Genomic DNA, 24,096 nt, shown 5'->3' on the forward strand with positions numbered 1-24,096 from the left:
TTTTTCTCGTAACTGTAGGCCCCTGATATTTAGTTGAGTTTACAGTCTTCAGATTTTTGTAATTTATCGTGTAACCGAAATGTTACGGACTACTTTTAGTACCCATCAGAATGATCTCACACTTACGGTTTTTTAGAGTCATTTTCCACTTTCCACGCGCTACAGATCTCTTTTCTGTATCACCTTGTAGTTCGATTAGAACTTATGGTGACTTTGCCAGACGGTAAACGACAGCGTCATCTGCAAATAATCTAAGAGGGCTGGTCAGATTGTCTCCTAAATCGATTATGTAGATTAAGAATAACAGAGGAAAACGCTGGATATCACTTACTCGATAACTTTCCTTCAGTTACTACGAGCTGTGACTTTTCTGAGAGCAAATAACAAATCCAGTCTTACAACTGAGGCGATATTTAATAGGCATGCAATTTGATTAAAAGCCGATTGTGAGGAATTTAATAGGCATGCAATTTGATTAGAAGCCGCTTGTGAGGAACGGTGTCAAAAGGCTCCTGGACATAATGAAACATGGAATCAATCTGAGATCCTATGCCGATAGCACTCATTACTTCGTGGGAACAGAGAACTAGTTGTGTTACACAAGAACGATATGTTCTGAATTTGTGCTGATTATTTGTCAAGAGATCGCTTTCTTCGAGATAATTCATAATATTAGAACACAGTATATATTTCATAGTCCTACTTCAAATCGACGTCAGTGATAAAGGTCTGAAATTCAGGAAATTAGTCCTGTTTCCTTTCTTGAGTGCTGATGATATCTGGGCAACTTTCCTGTCTTTAGGAATGGATCTTTCTTCGAGCGAGTTGTTATGTAGTATTGTTACGTATGGAGCTATTATATAAGCATACTCTCTGAAAGGTACCTAACTGGATTACAATTTGCACAGGAAGATTTGCCTTTATTGAGTGAAGTTGCTTCACTACTTAATTCGGAATACGTTCCAGGCGGCATGCGAGCGGAAAGACGCGGCTATGCAGAGGAGGGTTGGGAGGGGGGTGTGGAGGGGGAGGGGGGAGAGGGATGGACAGAGAAGGGAGGAGGAGGAGGAGGACATGTCTGCAGTATATGTGACGTACACGTGCACGAGCGAAGTCGCTGAAAAAAAAGTAGTGTTATTAAAAATGTATACATAATATCATCAAAACGTTTAAAATCTATTGAGAAATTTCGCACACATAAGACTAAACACAAGAAAATAATTATTTAAATAAAAATAAAACTTATTATATAACACGTTTTTAAATAGGACTAAAAAGTATAAAGTAACTTCTCCTAGTCCGGTAAACATTCCTAGTTTCGTACAGATAATGCTGAAAATTTGTACTTCCGTATTTTTAATAGCTATCACAAGAGTTGTAGGATGTATAACAAACACGTGAGGCGCATGGAACAGATAATAGTTAGAAGATGAACTACTCATTCGTCAATTGTGTACTGCATGCGTCCGCATTTTCGTTACAAATCTTACAAGTACTGTCATGGGTATTAAAAATTCACAAGCACAACTGTCGAGAACTTTCTGTGTAGGGTGAGAGATCTATATGGGGCGAGGAGAAATTATTTTATACTTTTTAGTCCGATTTTAAAACGTATTCACCACCATCGAGAAGGTTATCTCCACCGTTGAGGCGCATGCGTTTTCCTGGCGAAAAAGGAAGATGGAGACGAGTCTCCTCTGTCAATCATAAGCCATTCACAGCATGTTCTTCCCAGGGGAAATCAGTACTTTTGTCTGCGCGTCAACATTATCCGTCGCTGGAATTTCGAAAAAGAATTTCCAGAGTGCACCAACAGGCACTACGTGACCCCTTTTGTATATATAACCGATGAATCCCAGTCACACGCTGTCCGTTACACTTGCGTTAACTACACTGCTACGAAAGCAAACAGAGAATCGCTGTAAATTAAAACGTACCTATAGCCCCACAAACAGAAACTGAACGAGACCAAAATTAGCGTATGGACAGCCATGTCTAAAGCATTCAACAAATTCGAAAGAAAAATTATATCTAACGACTTGTTAGAAAATCCTAAGAACTTTTCGTTTGATTTAAATTAGTAAACGGATCGAAGCCATCTGTGCAGACACTTTGAAATCATAATGACATCGAAACGGGGAATGACAAAGACGAGACTGAAGTACTAAACACCATTTTCCAAAACTGTTTCACTGAGGAGGCTTGTACTATGGTTCCTCCTTTCAATCTTAGCGCGAACGTCAAAATGAAGATTACCGAAATGACCACTGGATACAAAAGCAACTAAAATGGAACACCATTCGACGTGATGGGATGCCTATACGATTGTACATAGTGTATACGAAAGAACTGCTTCAAATTCTGAGTGCCTGTTGGTACGTGGACACGGAACTGATATTCTCTTAATTTCTATACACGAGGGTTGTCCAGAAAGTAAGTTCCTATTGGTCGCGAAATGGAAACAACAGTGAAAACCATACATGTTTTATATGCAGCAGTTAGGTACACCTTCCACTTAATTCTCTACATAGTCGCCACTGCAAGTGGTCGTAGTGTTGTATCAAGTTTCCAATATCCTCGTCACAGAAAGTAGCCGCTGTGCTTTCGGCCAGTTATCTGCACCGGTGCGCAGCTCGTTGTCGGTGGGAAAATTTTGTCTTCGTGGCCAGCGGTTCTTGTGAGCAGAGATGAGACTCAAGGGGAGCTAATTACTGACTCTATTGCGGTGATCAAAGACTTCTCATCGGAAACGCTGCAGGAGCGTCTTCATTGCCCCTGCAGTGTGCGGCCGAGAATTGGCGTGAAGAAGGAACTACTCGACACTTGTGTTATGTGGGCTGCATGACACAGGCGAAATCTCTAACCAGGCCCTCATACTTGGCGGGAGACCCTATTCCCTACGCATCTTTACGTGCTTACTATTCACCCAAAACTGAAAAGAGCGACGTGACACGATCGATGGACATGCTAGGCACACTGCCCAACACATCTATGCAAAACTCTGCCGGATTTTCACAGTGGTTTCCCTTTCGCGACTGACCGGAACTTACTTTCTGTACAACCCTCGTATAATTTCATTGGCTAGAAATGTTTACTAGCAAGCTCGACATATGTGATGTTAGTCGCGTGAAGTGAGCTTAATTTTAATACGATCAACCAACCCAGAGCACGCAGGAGCACCATCTGGTGCACGGTGCAGGGTGATATCGCAGCCACATTTCCGGCACCTGGCAGTAACGGCGGCCGTACATCGCCGGTGTTTACACCCCGATTGAGCAGACAGATAAGCGACGCGTGGTGGGCGCCCAGATATTAACGGCGCCGGCGAGATAGCATTGCACTGCGAGTCCGGCACTTCGGCGCAGCCATTATATGTTGTGGGACAGCCGACGCTCTACTGACGACCGCGTGGAGACAGCTCTGCCTCGGAATACGCTTTCGAAGATAAGCCCGTCAGCAGCCAGCCACTCACGTTCCGGCCCAGACTGTACGTACAGTCCGATTCTGAGAAGACTGCGTACGACAGAACGCGGCAGGAAGTCGGAAGTACAACGTGAATTGCTCTAGAGCAGAACTATAACGAGTCTATCCTGCGCCCCTGGCAGTATAGGCAACACTAAAGCCATCCTCATTCGCATTACCTTCCAGTAAACCTATCCTTCAGTAGTCTTTCTGCAGGTTCAGCAAATTGTTTAATTTTCAATGTGGAGTTAATTTAAGTGAAGCATTATTGCTCATCACAGAAGATTTATTCTTCTTTTCTTGTATACTACTGGCCATTAAAATTGCTACACCACGAAGATGACGTCCTACAGACGCGAAATTTAACCGACAGGAAGAAGATGCTGTGATGTGCAAATGATTAGCTTTTTAGGGCATTCACACATGGTTGACGCCGGTGGCGACACCTACAACGTGCTGACAGGAGGAAAGTTTCCAACCGATTTCTCACACACAAACAGCAGTTGACCGGCGTTGCCTGGTGTAACGTTGTTGTGATGCCTCGTGTAAGGAGGAGAAATACGTACCATCACGTTTCCCACTTTGATAAAGGTCGGACTGTAGCTTATCGCGATTGCGGTTTATCGTATCACGACATTGATGCTCGCGTTGGTCGAGATCCAATAACTGTTAACAGAATATGGAATCGGTGGGTTCAGGAGGGTAATACGGAACGCCGTGCTGGATCCCAACGGCCGTAGTATCACTAGCAGTCGAGATGACAGGCATCTTATCCGCATAGCTGTAACGGATCGTGCAGCCACGTCTAGATCCCTGAGTCAACGACTGGGGACGGTTACAAGACAACAACCATTTCCACGAACAGTTCGACGACGTTTGCAGCAGCATGGACTATCAGCTCGGAGACCGTGGCTGCGGTTACCCTTGACGCTGCATCACAAACAGAAGCGCCTGCGATGGTGTACTCAACGACCAACCTGGGTCCACGAAAGGCAAAACGTGATTTTTTCGGATGAATCCAAGTTCTATTTACAGCATCATTATGGTCGCATCCGTGTTTGGCGACATCGCGGCGAACGCACATTGGATGCGTGTATTCGTCATCGGCATACTGGCGTATCACCCGGCGTGATGGTTGGTTGGTTGGTTTGTGGGATTAAAGGGACCAGACTACTATGGTCATCGGTCCCTTCACCCGGCGTGATGGTATGGGGTGCCATTGGTTACACGTCTCGGTCACCTCTTGTTCGCATTGACCCCACTTTGAACAGTGGACGTTACATTTCAGATGTGTTACGACCCGTGGAACTACGCTTCATTCGATCCCTGCGAAACCCTACATTTCAGCAGGGTAATGCACGACCGCACGTTACAGGTCCTGTACGGGCGTTTCTGGATACAGAAAATGTTCGACTGCTGCCCTGGCCAGCACATTCTCCAGATCTCTCACCAATTGAAGACGTCTGGTCAATGGTGGCCTAGCAACTGGCTCGTCACAATACTCCAGTCACTACTCTTGATGAACTGTGGTATCGTGTTGAAGCTGCGTGGGCAGCTGTACCTGTACACGCCATCCAAGCTCTGTTTGACTCAATGTCCAGGCGTATCAAGGCCGTTATTACTGCCAGAGGTGGTTCTTCTGGGTACTGATTTCTCAGGATCTATGCACCCAAATTGATTGTAAATGTAATCACATGTCAGTTTTAGTATAATATACTTGGGAGCAGCACAATTACTAGCTGGTGGGTAAGTGTGTACATATCGTCTCCATCTTATTGGAAGCCTTCGGTCAAACAGCATATTTGATTCACTACCCACTCGCTGATCTTTGACGTCACACAATGCCGTAGCGAAGTAGCAGCGAAAGCTCCATTGTCGGACATGGACGAGATGTGTAGACTGCCAAGCACACTGTCGCGGTATAAACCTATTTGGCACAGACGTTTCTTAGGTATTAGTCATTACTTCATGATACTACATGGACTAATGATCCTGTGAGAGCAGCACGCCTTTATAGTGTACCACCCCACCCGTCTGTTAGCTGGTTTTGGCGTGTGTTCACACTAACTAATTGACTAACAGATCAACAGAGAGTGCAAAACTCCCGCAATATCGGATAACGGAAAAATGTAATATGGACCTGTGACTCCCGATTGAACTGCGGTGGCAGTGTTGACATTAATTTATTCAGAATTTATCACTTGTAATTAAAAAGGGGTGCACATTGATGTTATATTCAGCTATTGAACACCAGATGCAAATGTTGAACATAAAATTAATTAAGAAAGTGACTTGGGATTTCAACTACTTGATTGAAAACAGATGTAGTCGATTAGCACAAATTTATTTTAACTCCCGACCTTCAATCATCACATTAAAAGACTCTCCTATCAGGCAGTGGTAATAAATTGCGTTTGTGTGGAGTAAAGCGCAGTAATTCAAAAGTAATTCCTATCGACTGACCCAGGCGTAATGCAAAGTGCGAGAAGAATTCTACAATACATGGCCCATGAAACCCTCGTGGAAACTTTGCCGACGTGATCCAACAAATTAATCAGTGGCCGGAGAGGGCGCAATGTCACCGAATACAGCGTGGCGGAGCGTCGTCGTTGTGCAGACGTCGGCCGACCTCGTGGTGCTGCAAGGCTGCACTCGTCTATTCACTCCTAACTATCTTGCTCAGTACATACACCCTAGCTGAACCAAAACTTCCTATCTCCAAGCTCAATCATTCCATTTGCTAAGTCCTAAACTGCAGATATGCTCACTCTTTCTCAGGCCAGCTGATTAATGAACGCCACATCCGCACTCTAGGCAAGCTGGGAACGAAAGTTATGGATATTAGACGAAGCCCATTTTCACCTGAACGGATTCGTGAACAAACAGAATTTTCGTTATTGGGCACAGGACAATCCTCGTGAGTGTCACCAGCGACCACTACATAGCGCCGAGGTCACAATATGGTGTGCTTTATCATGCCATGGTGTTATCGGCCTTTATGTTTTTGAACGTGAGGATGGTAGTGCAGTGACAGTAACATCTGCTCGATATGTTGGAATGCTTCAAACATTTTTTACACCGTGACTGTACGAGCTTAATCTTAACGTCGAAAACATGTGGTTTCAGCAGGACGGAGCCACGTCACACACTGCTCGACAATCGATGGCAGCAGTTCGTCAGTTGTTTGGAAAACGCACTATTGCACTTAACGGTGGCATTGCATGGCCTGCGAGATCCCCTGATCTCAGTGTGTGCGACTTCTTCCTGTGGGGATATTTTAAAGGCAAGGTGTACCGTACAAGTCCTGCAACAGTCCATGAACTGAAGGAGAACATTGAAAACGATATTACTGTCATTCCCCAAGATTTGCTACACCGCGCATTCCAGAGTTTTCATAACAAGCTGTTAGAGTGTGAACGCCGAATGGGAGGACATCTTTCCGATGTCATCTTTAAAAAGTAAAGAGACACTTTTGGACATTTTGATTGTAAAGACATACTGAATAATGGCATACTGAATACATTCACTTTCGTTAATAAATTACTAGTTTTATGAATTTATTCATGGAAATGACGTTATTTCGAAATTTCCCGTTTCCCTGCACCACCTTGTATATTAATCCTATTAAGGACATTATTAATAGTATCCTCAGATTTTTCACAAATGATGCAATCATTTATAGTAACGTACAGTCAGAAAGAAGCTGGACAGATATTGAGTCAGATTTTGATAAGTTTTCAAAGTGGAGCGTAGAGTGGTAACTTGCTTTAAATCTTCGAACAATTAAATTGTTCGCTGCAGAAAACCAAAAATCCTAGAATCCTGTGCCTATAAAATCAACGAATCGCAACCGGAATCTGTAAACTCGTACAAATACGCGGGTGTAACTCTTTGTTGGGACATGAAATGGAACAATCACATCGGATCATTCGTGGATGAAGGAGGTGGCAGACTTCCCTCATAGCCTTTACATCCGACCGAAATTTCTTTGCGTTTTGTGAGAGATCTTTCGATAACATTCAGCTACGATAGTCTTGAAGGCTTCGCGCACTGCTCTCTAGACAACCAACTGCGTTTAATTGAGCGTTTATCTATAGTCCTATGCTTCATTTTATACCTATTACACAGTAGCCTCCGTTTCTTTAGAAGTTTCTTTACAGTGACTATACTCCAGCATGAACTGTTCTACTGGGTACATATCTATCCGGTGCATGATTATTTAAGATGTACGATGAAGGAGATCACGAATGGTGACAGGTAGTTTACTACGAGGCAGAGTGTCATGGAGATTCTGAGTCGGTAGGCACTCGAAGATAGACGCAAATTATTCTGAGAATGACTAATTACAAAGCTGCAATAACTAGCTTCAAATGATGATTCTAGGAATACGCTGCAACCTCCTACCTGTCGGTCCCACAAGTATCATGAGGGCGAGATTAGATTAATTACAGCTCGCACTGAGGCATTTCAATAGCAATTATTCCCACGTCCCGTTGTAAGACGTCGTGGTCTCCTGACCTTCATGCTTACATATTCCACCCTTGCAATCATATTGCGTACATCAAGACGCTTCATTCGAACCCAAACTCCATAAGATAAAGTCAGTGTTGTATGAATTCATGTAAATAACTAATAAATCGCAAGTGCGCACCGTGGTTGAAATACTCGAGGCTGGTATACACACATACATTTCAGACACGGCGGTCACAGGAGCTTTTATTTAGAGAGAAGCAACCACACGCCTGGAGGCCAGTCCAAACACATCTATGTCGGCCGGTGAACGCCCGCGGAGCGGACAGCGTGTGCCCGAGGAAAAGGAGTAACGACCCCGTGTTCGGCTTAAAAGCAAATTCCGCTACATTGTGTGGGAGCGGCCAGCCTACGCATTCTTTACACATAGCATGCAGTTTCAGAGATTTTCACAGGGAGACAGCAAACGCCAAACGCCAATGCTACGGATTTCCGGATTGGTCGCCTTAAACGAAACGTCATCCTCCCGTTTTAGAAGAGCAATGCTGATTGGCAGACGATATTTCTGATGCCTTGAGCTGAAGGAGTAATAGAAGAGACCGAAAGATATACCACTCCACATCTGGCGTGGAGAGGGACCGTTCCGTTGTCGCTCTTGGAGTGAGAACACGTAACGAGAGCGTGAGCGCTCGTACGTGTACTCAAAGAATGAGGAACAAGTCTCTCCTCAGTACTTCACTGGGAGAGCACCTCTATCGAGAGCGAATCGAAGTGCGACTCCATATAGAGTCCTTGCGTTTAAGCGTTGCTCACTGTGTTGGCGGACACACTTATTGTGCTGTGTGAACGGAAAGAGTTACAGTTAAACGCCTGCTAGCGAATTTTTGAGTGGCATCGCAGTGGACTGGTTATCTGACTGGTGTACCACGCCAATAGTTAGACTAGGGACGAATAGGAATCCTTGACTTCATCAAGGCGTAGGGAGAGTTTAATTGGCGAAGGTCAATCCAGATAGATTGAGAGTTATCTTATTTGTCAGCAGCGAGCGGTGCAGACAGCAGTCATCGCAGCTTATGGTATTGTGCGCTACAACTATTGCGAGCCCTGTATTTCCTGCACAACAGTACACTTCACTGCATTTCACATGCGACAGCATCGACCATACCTAACAACATTCTAAAGGATAATTATTTAAGTTGAGTAGGCGCGCCTTTCAGCCATTCTGCCAAGTCAACTACCATCTTAAGCTTTGTATAGAAATTTCATTAGCGAATCCTATCCTTGAGAGGTAACTTCACATTCCGAAAAGAACCAGGATATAACTTGTTCAATTCATAACTAAAAATGCCATTATGATTACTCAGAATTTTTGCAAAATAAATAATAACTTTCGTTAGTTTCATCTTTTTCTTACACTAACTAGCACTACTCCAGTACCCAAGTATCCCACTAGTTACGTAAGAAAATTTGTGAATTTTTGTGTCATTTCCTTACAGCAGACGACTCCAGAAGATATTTATTGCTGAAAGTTTTTCAGGCATTTCTGTTTAGAACGTTAGGAGCGTCTGTCTGACTTCTGTAGTAGTGTGGGGGTGGAAATTGCATCTTGCAGGAGCCACAGGGTAAAGGGTACACCTTAGATTAATCCGTTGCGCGGAATGACAGAATCTCAGATCAACCCCAAACTCATACCATATATGAATGGAAGAGGGAAAAGTCCTAATAATTGGTGTAATGAGAAGTACACTCTCCCATGTGCTTCATCCCAGTTTGCGTAGCACGGATGTGGATGTAGAAACAGACGTAGTTTTTGTAGATGTAAGATTGTGCGAGTGTATTGGTACGAAGTTTGTGAGAAGTTTAGGATACCTGTAGATGTACTGTAAAGTTGTGGAGAGAATGAAATTTTGTGTTGTCTAAGAAGCATTTATAGTGAACTGCCGAATTAATTTCGGAACTGATACGGCTAGACTGCCAGACTGTTTTAGACATCGAAGGACACACTAGTAAACTCTGCGACGATCTTGTGTCTTCCACACGTTGCAGGTGGTGGCGTGAGTCCGGGACACCCGTGGGGTCTTCGGGACGTGTGTGGGCGTCGCAGGAAGCGCTGCACATCCGCGGGGCGCGGCCGGAGGACGCGGGCAGGTGGGAGTGCCGAGTGAGCAACGCCTTCGGGGAGCAGCGGGTGCACGCCTCGCTGCAGGTCACCGCGCCGCTGCAAGTACACGTCACGCCGCACCTGCTGGTACGTCACCTCACAATTGGCTAGGCGCCAAATACACTGGTGTGCAAAACTTAAGGACGAAAGTAGCGTTCACGTGATGTCACTGCAAAGTAACATAGCCTGATGAAACTTGGATCATACATAGTAAGAACTGCTATAGTATTGTACAGAAAGAAACTGAGAGAAATACACAATGAAACGGATATGACTCATTTCAGGGGGGTAGGACGTGAAACGGGCCGACTTGGAGCAGGAGAGGCACCACAGGACATTTTAATTTGCACGGTCTATACTTTTACAAATAAATTTATAAAACTTTGTCAACATGAAGGATTCAGGATTCACATTCATAGCAGAGGAAGTTCAAAAACATAACAAAACAAATATTTTTACATGTGAAATTTCATCATTATTTCACTTGGTATTGGCTGCATTTGTTGCTATAGGTACACTTTTCTTCATAAGTAAGAGACATTCTTCGATGAATTTTGCGCAGCATACAAACAATACTTACAGGTGAATGAAACCCTAGAATGTCCCAAATCTGTTAAAAACTGTGGTAAAAATTGAGATAATTAACTATAAATTTCGAGTTTTCTGTAAACACGAAGTTTAAAACGTAACAGCGCATTCATTTTTCCATAGATTAAATAAATTCTAGAGTTTCATACACCTGTAAGTATGGTTTGTAAGCTGTGCAAAATTCATCGAAGTATCTCTCTTACTTATGAAGAAATGTGTACCTATAGCAACAAATGCAGCCAACAGTAAGTGAAAAAAATCATGAAATTTCACATTTAAAAATATTTTTTCGTGTTTTTGAACTTCCACTGTTATGAGTGTGAATCCTGAATCCTTCCAGGTCATACTGACAAAGTTTTATGAATTTATTTGTAAAAATATAGACAGTGCAAATTAAAATGTCCTGTGGTGCCTATCCTTCTCGAAGTCGGCGCGTTTGGCGTCCTATCCCCCTTAAAGATAGTACGAGGGGTATTCCAAAAGTAAGATCGGATTGGTGGCGCAATGGAAACCAATGTCAAAATCGAAAATGTTTTATTTGCAAAAGTTGTCTACACTTTCCAGCTACCTTTCCACACAGTCGCCGCTGCTATTGAACATCTGTCGTACAGTTGTACAAGCTTTCCAGTACCCCCGTCATAGAAGGTAGCCGCCTGTGGTTTCCGCCAATTCTCTAGGTCGGTCTACAGTTCGTTGACTGTGCTAAAAAATTGTCTTTATAGCCAGCGGTTCATGTGAGCAGATATTAATCTCAGGGGAGCCAATTATGCGTTGTATTGTGGGCGATCCAACACTTCCGATAGAAAACGGTGCAGGGGCATCTTCATTGCCCCTGCAGAGTGCTGCCGAGAATTGTCATGAAGAAGGAAACGTTTGATAGTTATGTTATGTGGGCTGCATGACATTAGGCGAAATCTCTCACCAGGTCCTCATTCCTGGCCGGGGGCAGCAACTTTCTAGGTACGTTTAAGTGCTCACTGTGTGCTCAGACTCCAAAGAGCAACTTGACTGAAAAGAGCAACTGGGCGCGATCGAAGGGTGTACTAGAGACACTGCACAACACATCTTTGCAAAGCTTCATCGGATTTCCGCTGTGGTTTCTATTTCATGTCCGATCGGACCTTACTTTCCGAATAGCCCTCGTAATTACACTAAAGTCACCTCGAATCATGATGGTCCACTGGACATTACAAAAGATAGGACACAGTTCTTAACCGTCTCACTGGTACAGGTGTGCTCTTTGCATTCCGTGCAGGGGTCCCTTTTGTTATAGCTTTACTTCTCGCCAAATGCTGGTTTCTACAGTGAGAGATAGCGTTCAGCCGGTATGAAACTATTATTATCAAATTTTTCGGAAACTATTAAGCGAAAAAAATTGTTTTTGCACATCTTACAATCTATTGTGTTCACTCAGTTTCTTTCCGTTATCCCTCATACTTACTGCACCGCATCAAATCAAGTAAAACATTGCAAAACATCTGAAAGAGTTCCCAAATGTAAAAACGAATTGCGCAAACTTTTTGTGTGGTTCATTTTAGCTCATATATTGCATTGAATGAAATGTACATAAGATATCGAAATTTTATTTAAAATCTGTATCAGAACGGTACCTCACTTCGATCTCGAATTACGGGTTTTATACGAGGGTTGTCCAGAAAGTAAGTTCCGTTCGGTCGTGAAATGGAAAGTACTGGGGAAATCCAGTAAAACCCTGCACAGATGTCTTGGGCACTGTCTCTAGAATGCCTGTCGATCGTGTCGTGTCACTCTTGTCAGTTTTGAGTGAACAGTGAGCACGTAAAGATGCGTAGTGAATAGCGTTTCCCGTCACGTGTAAGGGCCTGCTTATAGATTTCGCCTGTGTCATGCAGCCCACATAACACAACTGTCGAGCAGTTCCTTCTTCGTGCCAATTCTCGGCCGCACACTGCAGGAGCAATGAAGACGCTCCTGCAGCTTTTTCCGATGAGACGTGTTTGATGACCCACAATACAGCCCGTAATTGGCTCCCCCTGAGTCTCATCTCTGCTCAGAAGAACTGCTGGTTATGTAGACAAAATTTTTCCACAGACAACGAGCTGCAGACCAGGCAGATAACTGGTCGGACGCACAGGCGACTGCTTTTTATGATGAGGATATTGGAAAGTTGATACAGCACTACAAAACTCGAAGTTGGAGCGGCGACTATGTACAGAAGTAGGAGGAAGGTGTACCTAACTGTTGCAAATAAAACGTTTCCGATTTTCACTGTGGTTTCCATTTCGCGACTGATCGGAACTTACTTTCTGGACAAGCCTCACATACGAAGGATGGTCGAGAAACAAGCGCCCAGTTCCATCCATGCGGACTTGCCAGTTCCTGTAAAATACTTATCATCCGTTCTTAAGAAAACTATTGGATGAAAAAAATCTGATTTTTGCATACCTTACAGCCTGATATCTCTCTCGATAAAGGATTAAAGTTCTTTTCGTTGTATGCCATAGTTAGTGTGCTGCCTCAAATTAATTAAAACATTTCCAGGGGTAAAAACACATTGCGTAAACTTTGCATATGTTTGATTTTAGCTCATATACTGCGGTGGATGTAGTGTAGATAAGACACAGAAATTTCATTTACAATTGAGAGCAGAAAGATATCTCATTTAGTTCTCGAGTTATCGTGTTTTATATATGAAAAACGGTCGCGCTCGACACGTCCATTCACGTCACTGCGCATCGCGAATCATGTGGTCATAACAATCGCTATATATCATAAACGGTTCAAGATACCTAATCGAATTTTTTTTAGCATGCAGTGGGGTGCATGTGTTGTGTGATAAATACTCAAAACTGTTTCATTCACCAAAATTAGAAGTAACTCTTCCGCAGCAGTGACAGGTCTGCTGTTGAGGACACATTTAAATGTCCGCAGCACAGTAAGAAAATGCAAGCGGAGCGCGTGTACAGACCCACGACACCCGGCGAACGGTGTGTCAGGACGTGAGTACACGCCCACAACTGCCAAAGGGTGGGGCGTGTGATGGCCACGAGCAACAGTGCACGCTCAGCAACGTGCTCCCACGTTGACCGAGGTTCGTAAAGAGTTTTTGCAGCAGAGCATTCGATGAGGTCGTGCATTGTCATCCATAAGAATGAAGTCAGGGCCGAACGTATCCCTGAAAAGACGTACACGGGGAAGGACAGTGTCACCATAACGCTGATGGGTGAGTGTACCGTGTTCAGATATTTTGAGGTCATTGAGAGAAAACAACATTACGCCTCCCCGCTCCAGAACGTCTGGACCACCGAAACGATAATGTTCGGCAATGCTCCTGGATGGATTACCCGTTCCCAATTGTCACTTCTCATCGGAAACGTTGCAGGAGCGTCTTCATTGCTCCTGCAGTGTGCGACAGAGAATTGCTGTGGTAAGTTGAAGGAAATAGTGTTAAAATGAACTGTGCACAGTCTCGTAAATTTTTATAATTGTTAGGCACACATTTCCAAAATTCAGTGTACTGTTGAGTTTCCGTTTGCTATTATAGAGAGATAATATTTTGTAAATGATTCTCCCATTATTATTTTAAGTATGTACTGCGGTTTTGTGATCACTAATGACCTGACGACGGTACTGTGTACCGAAATCGGTAGCCACTAGACAACATAAGAAGATTACGTCTAAAGACTGAAACAAATATTTTTTTCTTCGTTGGTCGCTGTTCTAACCGCCAGTATCTCGAAATATGCATTACGATTGATTACCTCAACACTTCATGACAGAGTCCTCGAAGATCTAGCCTGCAGGTATACACTTGAGGACAAAGAGTTTACAGCAAGCGATTTACATGGCCATCGCTCAAATGAAGGCAGACTTCAGCATGTCTCCTCATCGATGCCTGTACAGGTTCAGAATCCCAAGGCGTCTTCCGAATGCACTGAAAATATGTTCCCCAAGCTCATAGACACTATTCATAGAGGGAGAATACATAAAAGCTTTTAAATATCTCCTGACAAAAATGGCCATTTCGATGTTTTTCCCATAAGAATCATAGTGTCCCACGAACTTCAACTTTGGGGTACGTTTCCAGTTGCCACACTATTTCGATTACACTCTGATATGTACCTGTTACCTATACCACACCACAACTGTCTGCTGGAAACCCAGGTCACTTATTATCTTCTGCAATGAACCTCTTTTGTTGCGCCATGGTCTTAATGTGGGGCGATATAAGTAACTTACTTTCTGAAGTTCCTATGTTTTTAATTAAGTGTAAGCAACATAACAATAATAATCATAATAAAAATAATAATAATGAATAACCAAACTCATTCACCTGAATTGATAACACTGTAACAAAAAGGACTCAACACCTCGTTTGTAATGTACTGGCGTCTCAGAAAAAAAGTAAGCGCCTAGCATACCTCAAGGTAGTGTCATGGTCCCCTGCTATACCCGATGTTTGAAAATGACCTGCTGGATCAAGTCTTTGGCCCAGTGATGCTGTTCGCAAACGATGCAGTTTGTGTACAGTGGGATGGCATCATTTAAAACTTGTTAGGAAATGCTGAGAGACATCTAGATCATAAGCAGTTATTGCGAACGTTGACAGTAGACCCTCACCACAAATAAACGAAAATATCCGATATCGCTGCACTACGCGATCGGAAATCTGTCACTGGAATCAGTCACAACCTCCCAGTATCTAGAATTTTCAGTATGGAGCCGCTTACTCTGGAACGAGGATATAAAGCTAGCTGTGCAGAAGGCTCATACGGGCCTTGGTTCTTCTTAAGGTTGCTAAGAAAGGGATCTTCACACACTAGATAGGTCATTTACAATAACCATGTCGACTGTTTCATAATTTGTTTGTCGGTTGGGGACTATTACCAAACTGGATTAACGTAAGAGGCAGAAAAGACTCAAAGAATCTGTTTAGTCAGCGCGAGAGCCCCGCGCAAACATTAAAGAAAAGAATTGGGACAAACTTCCTGGCAGATTAAAATCGTCTGTCAGACGGGGACTCGTACCTGAAACCTAGGTTTTAGTGGACAATGTTCTTCACGTCCGAGCAATCCAGGTGCTAACTATGACCTGTACAAAGCTTTGCTTCCGTTAGAATCTCTCCCTTACTTTCCAAAATTCACAGGAGTTCCTCGCTGTAGAACGAAAGATTCATTCTCGAACCAGCGCATAGGCTATGCTTAAGTTATTCATGGTAATGTATTTTCTTACAGAATCTACAATCCAGGAGAACTGCTATGAAGACGCCCCAAAGATGAAAACCTTATTTCGGTTGTTAAAGATGACCTAGGACTCCGAAAACCAAGGCTGTACCACATCCCCTGCCAGTGTAAGAAAATGTGCGTAGATCAGTCCATCCAAACGGTGGAGGAATGATGCGCGGATTGGAAGCGTCATATAGATAAGCCAAAACTAAAGAATCTGTAGGGATCTGGAAACACAATGAGCTGATAAACGAAGACAGCGGTTCCAGATGGTCCCAGCGTTGAGCGTGCTCAAACCACGACAGTCTATGGGGAAAAAGTACGACTTCTGGTTTTATTTATGTGACACAAAAGAAGTTGATGAGCACTATATGTAATACAAGACATACCAAGTGTGCCTAATAATGACTCACGACTAAAATTAGCTAATAGCATGACTTTAATAAATCACAATACAGCATACAACGAACAATGCATTCTTTTATTAAACACTTATAGGCTGTGGATCCCCACGGAAGCAAAGTCTGTGGTGAGACGCATTCATCTCCACGGAAGAGCTTACGTCAGTAACATCCCGACCCTCGCAGTGATGATGTTTGCTTTGTGGGGCAGTCAACTGCGCGGTTATCAGCACCCATTCAAATTCCCAATCTTTACTCAGTCCCGTCTCGCCACTTTCGTGAATGATGATGAAATGATGAGGACAACACAAACACCCGAACCCCGGGAGGAGAAATTCCCGCACCCTGCCGGGAATCGAACCCGGGACCCGGTCATCCAGAGGCAGCAACGCTAACCACTGGATCACGACCCCCGCAGTGATGACGCGAACCGGACACACTCTTCCCCTACCACCTCGCTAGAGAAGACATCCTCGGTTATTATAGACGTGTGTATACGTGTACTGCCTAACAAGGGCCCCGAAGACATGATCGTATGTCAGTCTAACTTCGTACACATACACGTCATTGGCGGCTAAGCAAATGATTATAGTTTCAATTCTCTATGAAACGTTGAACGTCCACCCGAGTGCATTTGTGTCGTTGGTGTTTAGCGTAGTGATATGGCGCGTCACATGCTGAGTGATCACTGTGGTACACGGAGATGCCGCGTGCTCTTGTGACGCAGCTTTATGAGAACCTGTAAGACTTCGAAAGGGTCCAGCTAGTCGCATCGGCGCATTCCCCACATCTGTGGGGCATTCGGATGCCCGTTGTTGAAATGCATGGTAACGTGAGGGCAGGTGTATCCGCCGCCAAGGTTTCGGTCGACCTCTCCTGACCGCTGCAAGGGAGGAGCACCGACAACAAGTCGAGTAATGGACTCCCCGCAACGCTCTGTGCCAGTCCGCGCCACTGATCGGAGACCAGCAGCAACCAAACCAGGGAATTACTGTCACAAGCATAGGCTGCCGTTACCACAACAACATAAACTGGGACTGCAACTGCTGTGCTCGGATGCAGGCTGAGTTGGCATCCCTTCACTCCCAGCTCCAGGCAGTGTTGGCTTCAGTCACACAGCATGAGGCTGTTGCCAGTGGGCATCACTGTAGGGGTTCGGATGGGGGTTTGTCGGGGACGGCCAGCTCGTCCCACGCATCCCACTATCGGACTACAACTGTGGCGTCCCGGGATACTGCCCACATTGAGGCTGATTCCTGACCTGTGGTACAGTGGGAGGTCGTCTCGAGGTGTGGCAGGGGGCGAAAGACATTCCGGAGGGCTGAACGGAAGGCCTCTCCAGTTTGTCTGACGAACTGGTTTCAGGCTCTGCCTCCGTCTGATACTGATCTTCGGCCGGAGATGTCTACTTGTCCTGTTCCAGAGGTTTCCCCTCAGTTTGTAAGATCCGGGCAGTCGCAGAGGGTGGGCTTACTGGTAGTTGGGAGCTCCAACGTCAGGCGCGTAATGGGGCCCCTTAGGGATATGGCAGGGGGGAAGAAAACCAATGTGCACTCCGTGTGCATACCGGGGGGAGTCATTTCAGATGTGGAAAGGGTCCTTCCGGATGCCATGAAGGGTACAGGGTGCACCCATCTCCAGGTGGTCGCTAACGTCGGCACCAATGATGTGTGTCGCTATGGATCGGAGGAAATCCTCTCTGGCTTCCGGCGGCTATCTGATTTGGTGAAGACTGCCAGTCTCGCTAGCGGCATGAAATCAGAGCTCACCATCTGCAGCATCGTCGACAGGACTGACTGCGGACGTTTGGTACAGAGCCGAGTGGAGGGTCTGAATGAGATGCTGAGACGGTTCTGCGACCGTGTAGGCTGCAGATTCCTCGACTTCGTTATAGGGTGGTGAGGTTTCGGGTTCCGCTGGATAGGTCAGGAGTCCACTGCACGCAGCAAGCGGCTACACGGGTAGCAGGGGTTGTGTGGCGTGGACTGTGCAGTTTTTTTAAGTTACATGGCCTCGGGCAAGTACTGAAAGGGCAACAGCATCAAAGGGTGAAGGTCAAAGTCAGGACATGCGGGGACCAAGCAGCAATCAGTATTGTAATTGTAAACTGTCGAAGCTGCATTCGTAAAGTACCGGAACTTCAAGGGCTGATAGAAATCACCGAAGCTGAAATCGTTATAGGTACAGAAAGCTGGCTGAAGCCAGAGATAAATTCTGCGAAATTTTTACAAAGGTATAGACGGTGTTTAGAAAGGATAGTTTGCATGCAACCGGTGGTGGCGTGTTTGTCGCTGTTAGTAGTAGTTTATCCTGTGAAATATTATGGGTGGAGCTTACACTCAACAACCGAGCTAGGTTAATAATTGGCTCCTTTTACCGACCTCCCGACTCAGCAGCATTAGTGGCAGAACAACTGACAGAAAATTTGGAATACATTTCACATAAATTTTCTCAGCATGTTATTGTCTTAGGTGGAGATTTCAATTTACCAGATATAGACTGGGACACTCAGATGTTTAGGACGGGTGGTAGGGACAGAGCATCGAGTGACATTATACTGAGTGCACTATCCAAAAATTACCTCTAGCAATTAAACAGAGAACCCACTCATGGAGATAACATCTTGGACCTACTGATAACAAACAGACCTGAACTTTTTGACTCTGTAAGCGCAGAACAGGGTATCAGTGATCATAAGGCCGTTGCAGCATCCCTGAATATGGAAGTTAACAGGAATATAAAAAAAGGGAGGAAGGTTTATCTGTTTAGCAAGAGTAATAGAAGGCAGATTTCAGACTACCTAACAGACCAAAACGAAAATTTCTGTTCCCACACTGACAATGTTGAGTGTTTATGGAAAAAGTTCAAGGCAATCTTAAAATGCGTTTTAGACATGTACGTGCCGAGTAAAACTGTGAGGGACGGGAAAAACCCACCGTGGTACAACAACAAAGTTAGCAAACTACTGCGAAAGCAAAGAGAGCTTCACTCCAAGTTTAAACGCAGCCAAAACCTCTCAGACAAACAGAACCTAAACGATGTCAAAGTTAGCGTAAGGACGGCTATGCGTGAAGCGTTCAGTGAATTGGAAAGTAAAATTCTATGTACCGACTTGACAGAAAATCCTAGGAAGTTCTGGTCTTACGTTAAATCAGTAAGTGGCTCGAAACAGCATATCCAGACACTCCGGGATGATGATGGCATTGAAACAGAGGATGACACGCGTAAAGCTGAAATACTAAACACCTTTTTTCCAAAGCTGTTTCACAGAGGAAGACCGCACTGCAGTTCCTTCTCTAAATCCTCGGACAAACGAAAAATTGGCTGACATCGAAATAAGTGTCCAAGGAATAGAAAAGCAACTGGAATCACTCAACAGAGGAAAGTCCACTGGACCTGACGGAATACCAATTCGATTCTACACATAGTACGCGAAAGAACTCGCCCCTCCCCCCCCCCCCCCCCCACTAACAGCCGTGTACCGCAAGTCTCTACAGGAACGGAAGGTTCCAAATAATTGGAAAAGAGCACAGGTAGTCCCAGTCTTCAAGAAGGGTCGTCGAGCAGATGCGTAAAACTATAGACCTATATCTCTGACGTCGATCTGTTGTGGAATTTTAGAACATGTTTTTTGCTCGAGTATCATGTCGTTTTTGGAAACCCAGAATCAACTCTGTAGGAATCAACATGGATTCCACAAACAGCGATCGTGTGAGACCGAACTCACTTTATTTGTTCATGAGACCCACAAAATATTAGATACAGGCTCCCAGGTAGATGCTATTTTCCTTGACTTCCGGAAGGTGTTCGATACAGTTCCGCACTGTCGCCTGATAAACAAAGTAAGAGCCTACGGAATATCAGACCAGTTGTGTGGCTGGATTGAAGAGTTTTTAGAAAACAGAACACAGCATGTTGTTATCAATGGAGAGACGTCTATAGACGTTAGAGTAACCTCTGGCGTGCCACAGGGGAGTTTTATGGCACCATTGCTTTTCACAATATATATAAATGACCTAGTAGATAGTGTCGGAAGTTCCATGCGGCTTTTCGCGGATGATGCTGTAGTATACAGAGACGTTGCAGCATTAGAAAATTGTAGCGAAATGCAGGAAGATCTGCAGCGGATAGGCACTTGGTGCAGGGAATGGCAACTGACCCTTAACATAGACAAATGTAATGTATTACGAATACATAGAAAGAAGAATCCTTTTTTGATTGATTGTATGATAGCGGAAAAAACTCTGGTAGCCGATACTTCTATAAAATATGTAGGAGTATGCGTACGGAATGATTTGAAGTGGAATGATCATATAAAATTAATCGTTGGTAAGGCGGATACCAGGTTGAGATTCATTGGGAGAGTCCTTATAAAATGTGGTCCATCAACAAAGGAGGTGGGTTACAAAACACTCGTTCGACCTATACTTGAGTATTGCTCATCAATGTGGGATCGGGTTGACAGAGGAAATAGAGAAGATCCAAAGAAGAGCAGCGCGTTTAGTCACAGTGTTATTTGATAAGCGTGATAGCGTTACGGAGATGTTTAGCAAACTCAAGTGGCAGACTCTGCAAGAGAGGCACTCTGCATCGTGGTGTAGCTTGCTCGCTAGGTTTCGAGAGGGTGCGTTTCTGTATGAGGTATCGAATATATAGCTTCCCCCTACTTATACCTCCCGAGGAGATAACGAATGTGAAACTACAGAGATTCGAGCGCGCACGGAGGCTTTCAGACAGTCGTTCTTCCCACGAACCATACGCGTCTGGAACAGAAAAGGGAGGTAATGACAGTGGCGCGTTAAGTGCCCTCCGCCACGCAACGTTGGGTGGCTTGCGGAGTATAAATGTAGATCTAGATGTAGATGAAACGGCTACGTTTGGACTGCTGGTGAATGGCGTTGCATTGCTTTCAGTGACGAATCGCGTTTCTGTACTACGGATGATCATCAAACGGGGAAGTATGTGGCAACCCTCCGAGAAGTCCCATTCTTCCAATGGTTTACAGTGGCAAAGTGGTGTTGCTGCGGGCGTCATCGAGTGGGGAGCCAGCGGGTATGAACTGAGGTTATGGCTGCTAGTGATGGAGGGAAGTGTGACGGCATGATGATACGTCACGGACATCCTTCGTCCTCGTGTGTTACCTCTCACGGTGACTAAAGTAATGGCACTTTTCTACTGAGCTGCCGGCCGGAGTGGCCGTGCGGTTCTAGGCGCTGCAGTCTGGAGCCGAGCGACCGCTACGGTCGCAGGTCCGAATCTTGCCTCGGGCATGGATATGTGTGGTGTCCTTAGGTTAGTTAGGTTTAATTAGTTCTAAGTTCTAGGCGACTAATGACCTCAGAAATTAAGTCGCATAGTGCTCAGAGCCATTTGAACCATCTACTGAACTATGTTTGTCCTCACATGGTACGTGTCTCTACAGGCTGTTTACGTGCTGTTGAGGCACTCCCGCGGTCAGCGAGATTCCCGGATCTATCGCCAATAAAAACCCCTGAGGGAGCAGCTCACCAGCTCACCAGCTCCGTCCCAGTGACAGTAACCACGATATCAAGGAGTAGTTACAACAGTTGTGGGCCAGCTTGCCTCAGGGAAGGATACGGCGACCTTCTCTATTTTGTAATCAATGTAATAACATCATATATTGTCTCAATCCACGGAGTTTCATTTTATTTCCTCCCCTTTTGGGTGCTTCACTGTTTTGTCAGGCAGTGTATTATAACTGAAGAACATTCCCAAAAATTATATTTTGGGAATGCCAAAAATATGCAGATCTCACGTAATGAGCACGACAGTAAAATTAGAGAAATTCTGGATATGTACGAGGTGCATTCAAGTTCTAAGGCTTCCGATTTTTTTTCTCCGAACTGGAAAGAGATAGAAACATGCGCATTGTTTTAAAATGAGGCCGCGTTCATTGTCAATACGTCCCAGAGATGGCAGCACCGTATGGCAGATAGAATTTTACCGCCAGCGGCGAGAATGAGAACTGTTTTAAATACTTAAAATGGCGACGTTTTCCTTACTTGAACAGCGTGCAATCATTCGTTTTCTGAATCTGCGTGGTGTGAAACCAATTGAAATTCATCTACAGTTGAAGGAGACATGTGGTGATGGAGTTATGGATGTGTCGAAAGTGCGACCGTGGGTGTGACAGTTTAATGAAGGCAGAACATCGTGTGACAACAAACCGAAACAACCTTGGGCTCGCACCAGCCGGTCTGATGACATGATCGAGAAAGTGGAGAGAATTATTTTGGGGGATCGCCGAATGACTGCTGAACAGATCGCCTCCAGAGTTGGCATTTCTGTGGGTTCTGTGCACACAATCCTGCATGACGACCTGAAAATGCGAAAAGTGTCATCCAGGTGGGTGCCACGAATGCTGACGAACGACCACATGGCTGCCCGTGTGGCATGTTGACAAGCAATATTGACGCGCAACGACAGCATGAATGGGACTTTCTTTTCGTCGGTTGTGACAATGGATGAGACGTGGATGCCATTTTTCAATCCAGGAACAAAGCGCCAGTCAGCTCAATGGAAGCACACGGATTCACCGCCACCAAAAAATTTCGGGTGACCGCCAGTGCTGAAAAAATGATGGTGTCCATGTTCTGGGACAGCGAGGGCGTAATCCTTACCAGTTGTGTTCCAAAGGGCACTACGGTAACAGGTGCATCCTACGAAAATGTTTTGAAGAACGAATTCCTTCCTGCACTGCAAACAAAAATGTCCGGGAAGGGCTGCGCTTGTGCTGTTTCACCAAGACAACGCACCCGCACATCGAGCTAACGTTACGCAACAGTTTCTTCGTGATAACAACATTGAAGTGATTCCTCATGCTCCCTACTCACCTGCCCTAGCTCCTAATGACTTTTTGCTTTTTCCAACAATGAAAGACACTCTCCGCGACCGCACATTCACCAGCCGTGCTGCTATTGCCTCAGCGATTTTCCTAAAGACACTTTTCCTAAAGAAGCCTTTTCGCATCCAGATGGAATCATGGCGTCAGCTTTGTGAAAAATGTGTGCGTCTGCAGGTCGATTACGTCGAGAAGTAACGCCAGTTTCATCGATTTCGGGTGAGTAGTTAATTAGAAAAAAAATCGGAGGCCTTAGAACTTGAATGCATTTCGTACAGAGGGCTGCTGACTTTATTCCCGCGAACTGTGTGCTAATTAAATAGGAAGGGCAGACAACTCTCCGCCACACACCGTTCAGTACTACAAATGTAGATGTAGACATACAAGCACTCTGAGAAATAAAATCCGGAACGAACAGTTACGTCTCACCCAATAAATGAAAGGAAATGACACAAATGAGGTGCCAATCGAAAAGACCAGAATTTAAATCCTCCTCTGGCCATCTGAATTTTTTCTCTAAAACTATTAAGATCTGGACGGCTGCTCCCAAGAGGACACGGACAATATCGAAGGGAGAAAGCTTAGAGTTTAACGTCCCGTCAACGACGGGATCATCAGAGGAGACAGAGCATATTCCTGGATTTGGGGAAGAACGGGAAGGAAATCGGCCGTACCCTTTCAAAGGAACCATCCCAGCACTACCCTTCAGCAATTTAAAGAACTCAGGAAAAAATTAAATTTGGATATCCAGATGGATATTTTAACTGTCGTCCTCCCGGATAGTGTCCATTGTCTCAAGACCACAGTGCTTCATTCGGTGTCCAGTTTCATTTTCCACGCTTGTCCAACCACAGCTCGTGCGCCCTTAATGCCTTCCTCATTGACACGAATGTCAGCCCCCGGTGGCAGAGTGCTCAGCGCGACAGAATCTCAATCCTAAGGGATCGG

At 44.8% G+C, this 24,096-nt stretch overlaps 1 protein-coding gene across 1 annotated transcript in view; it reads left to right on the forward strand.

Moving 5' to 3' along the window:
• The window catches only part of LOC126297439 (Down syndrome cell adhesion molecule-like protein Dscam2), a 384,987-nt gene that overhangs the window by 81,864 nt on the left and 279,027 nt on the right, over positions 1 to 24,096 (forward strand). The window contains exon 5 of the mRNA XM_049988328.1: positions 9,979 to 10,180. Coding sequence (XP_049844285.1) covers positions 9,979 to 10,180 — 202 coding nt within the window. The remainder of the gene's footprint in view (positions 1 to 9,978; positions 10,181 to 24,096) is intronic.

Source organism: Schistocerca gregaria, chromosome 1 (assembly GCF_023897955.1).
Source record: "Schistocerca gregaria isolate iqSchGreg1 chromosome 1, iqSchGreg1.2, whole genome shotgun sequence".
NCBI lineage: Eukaryota > Metazoa > Arthropoda > Insecta > Orthoptera > Acrididae > Schistocerca > Schistocerca gregaria.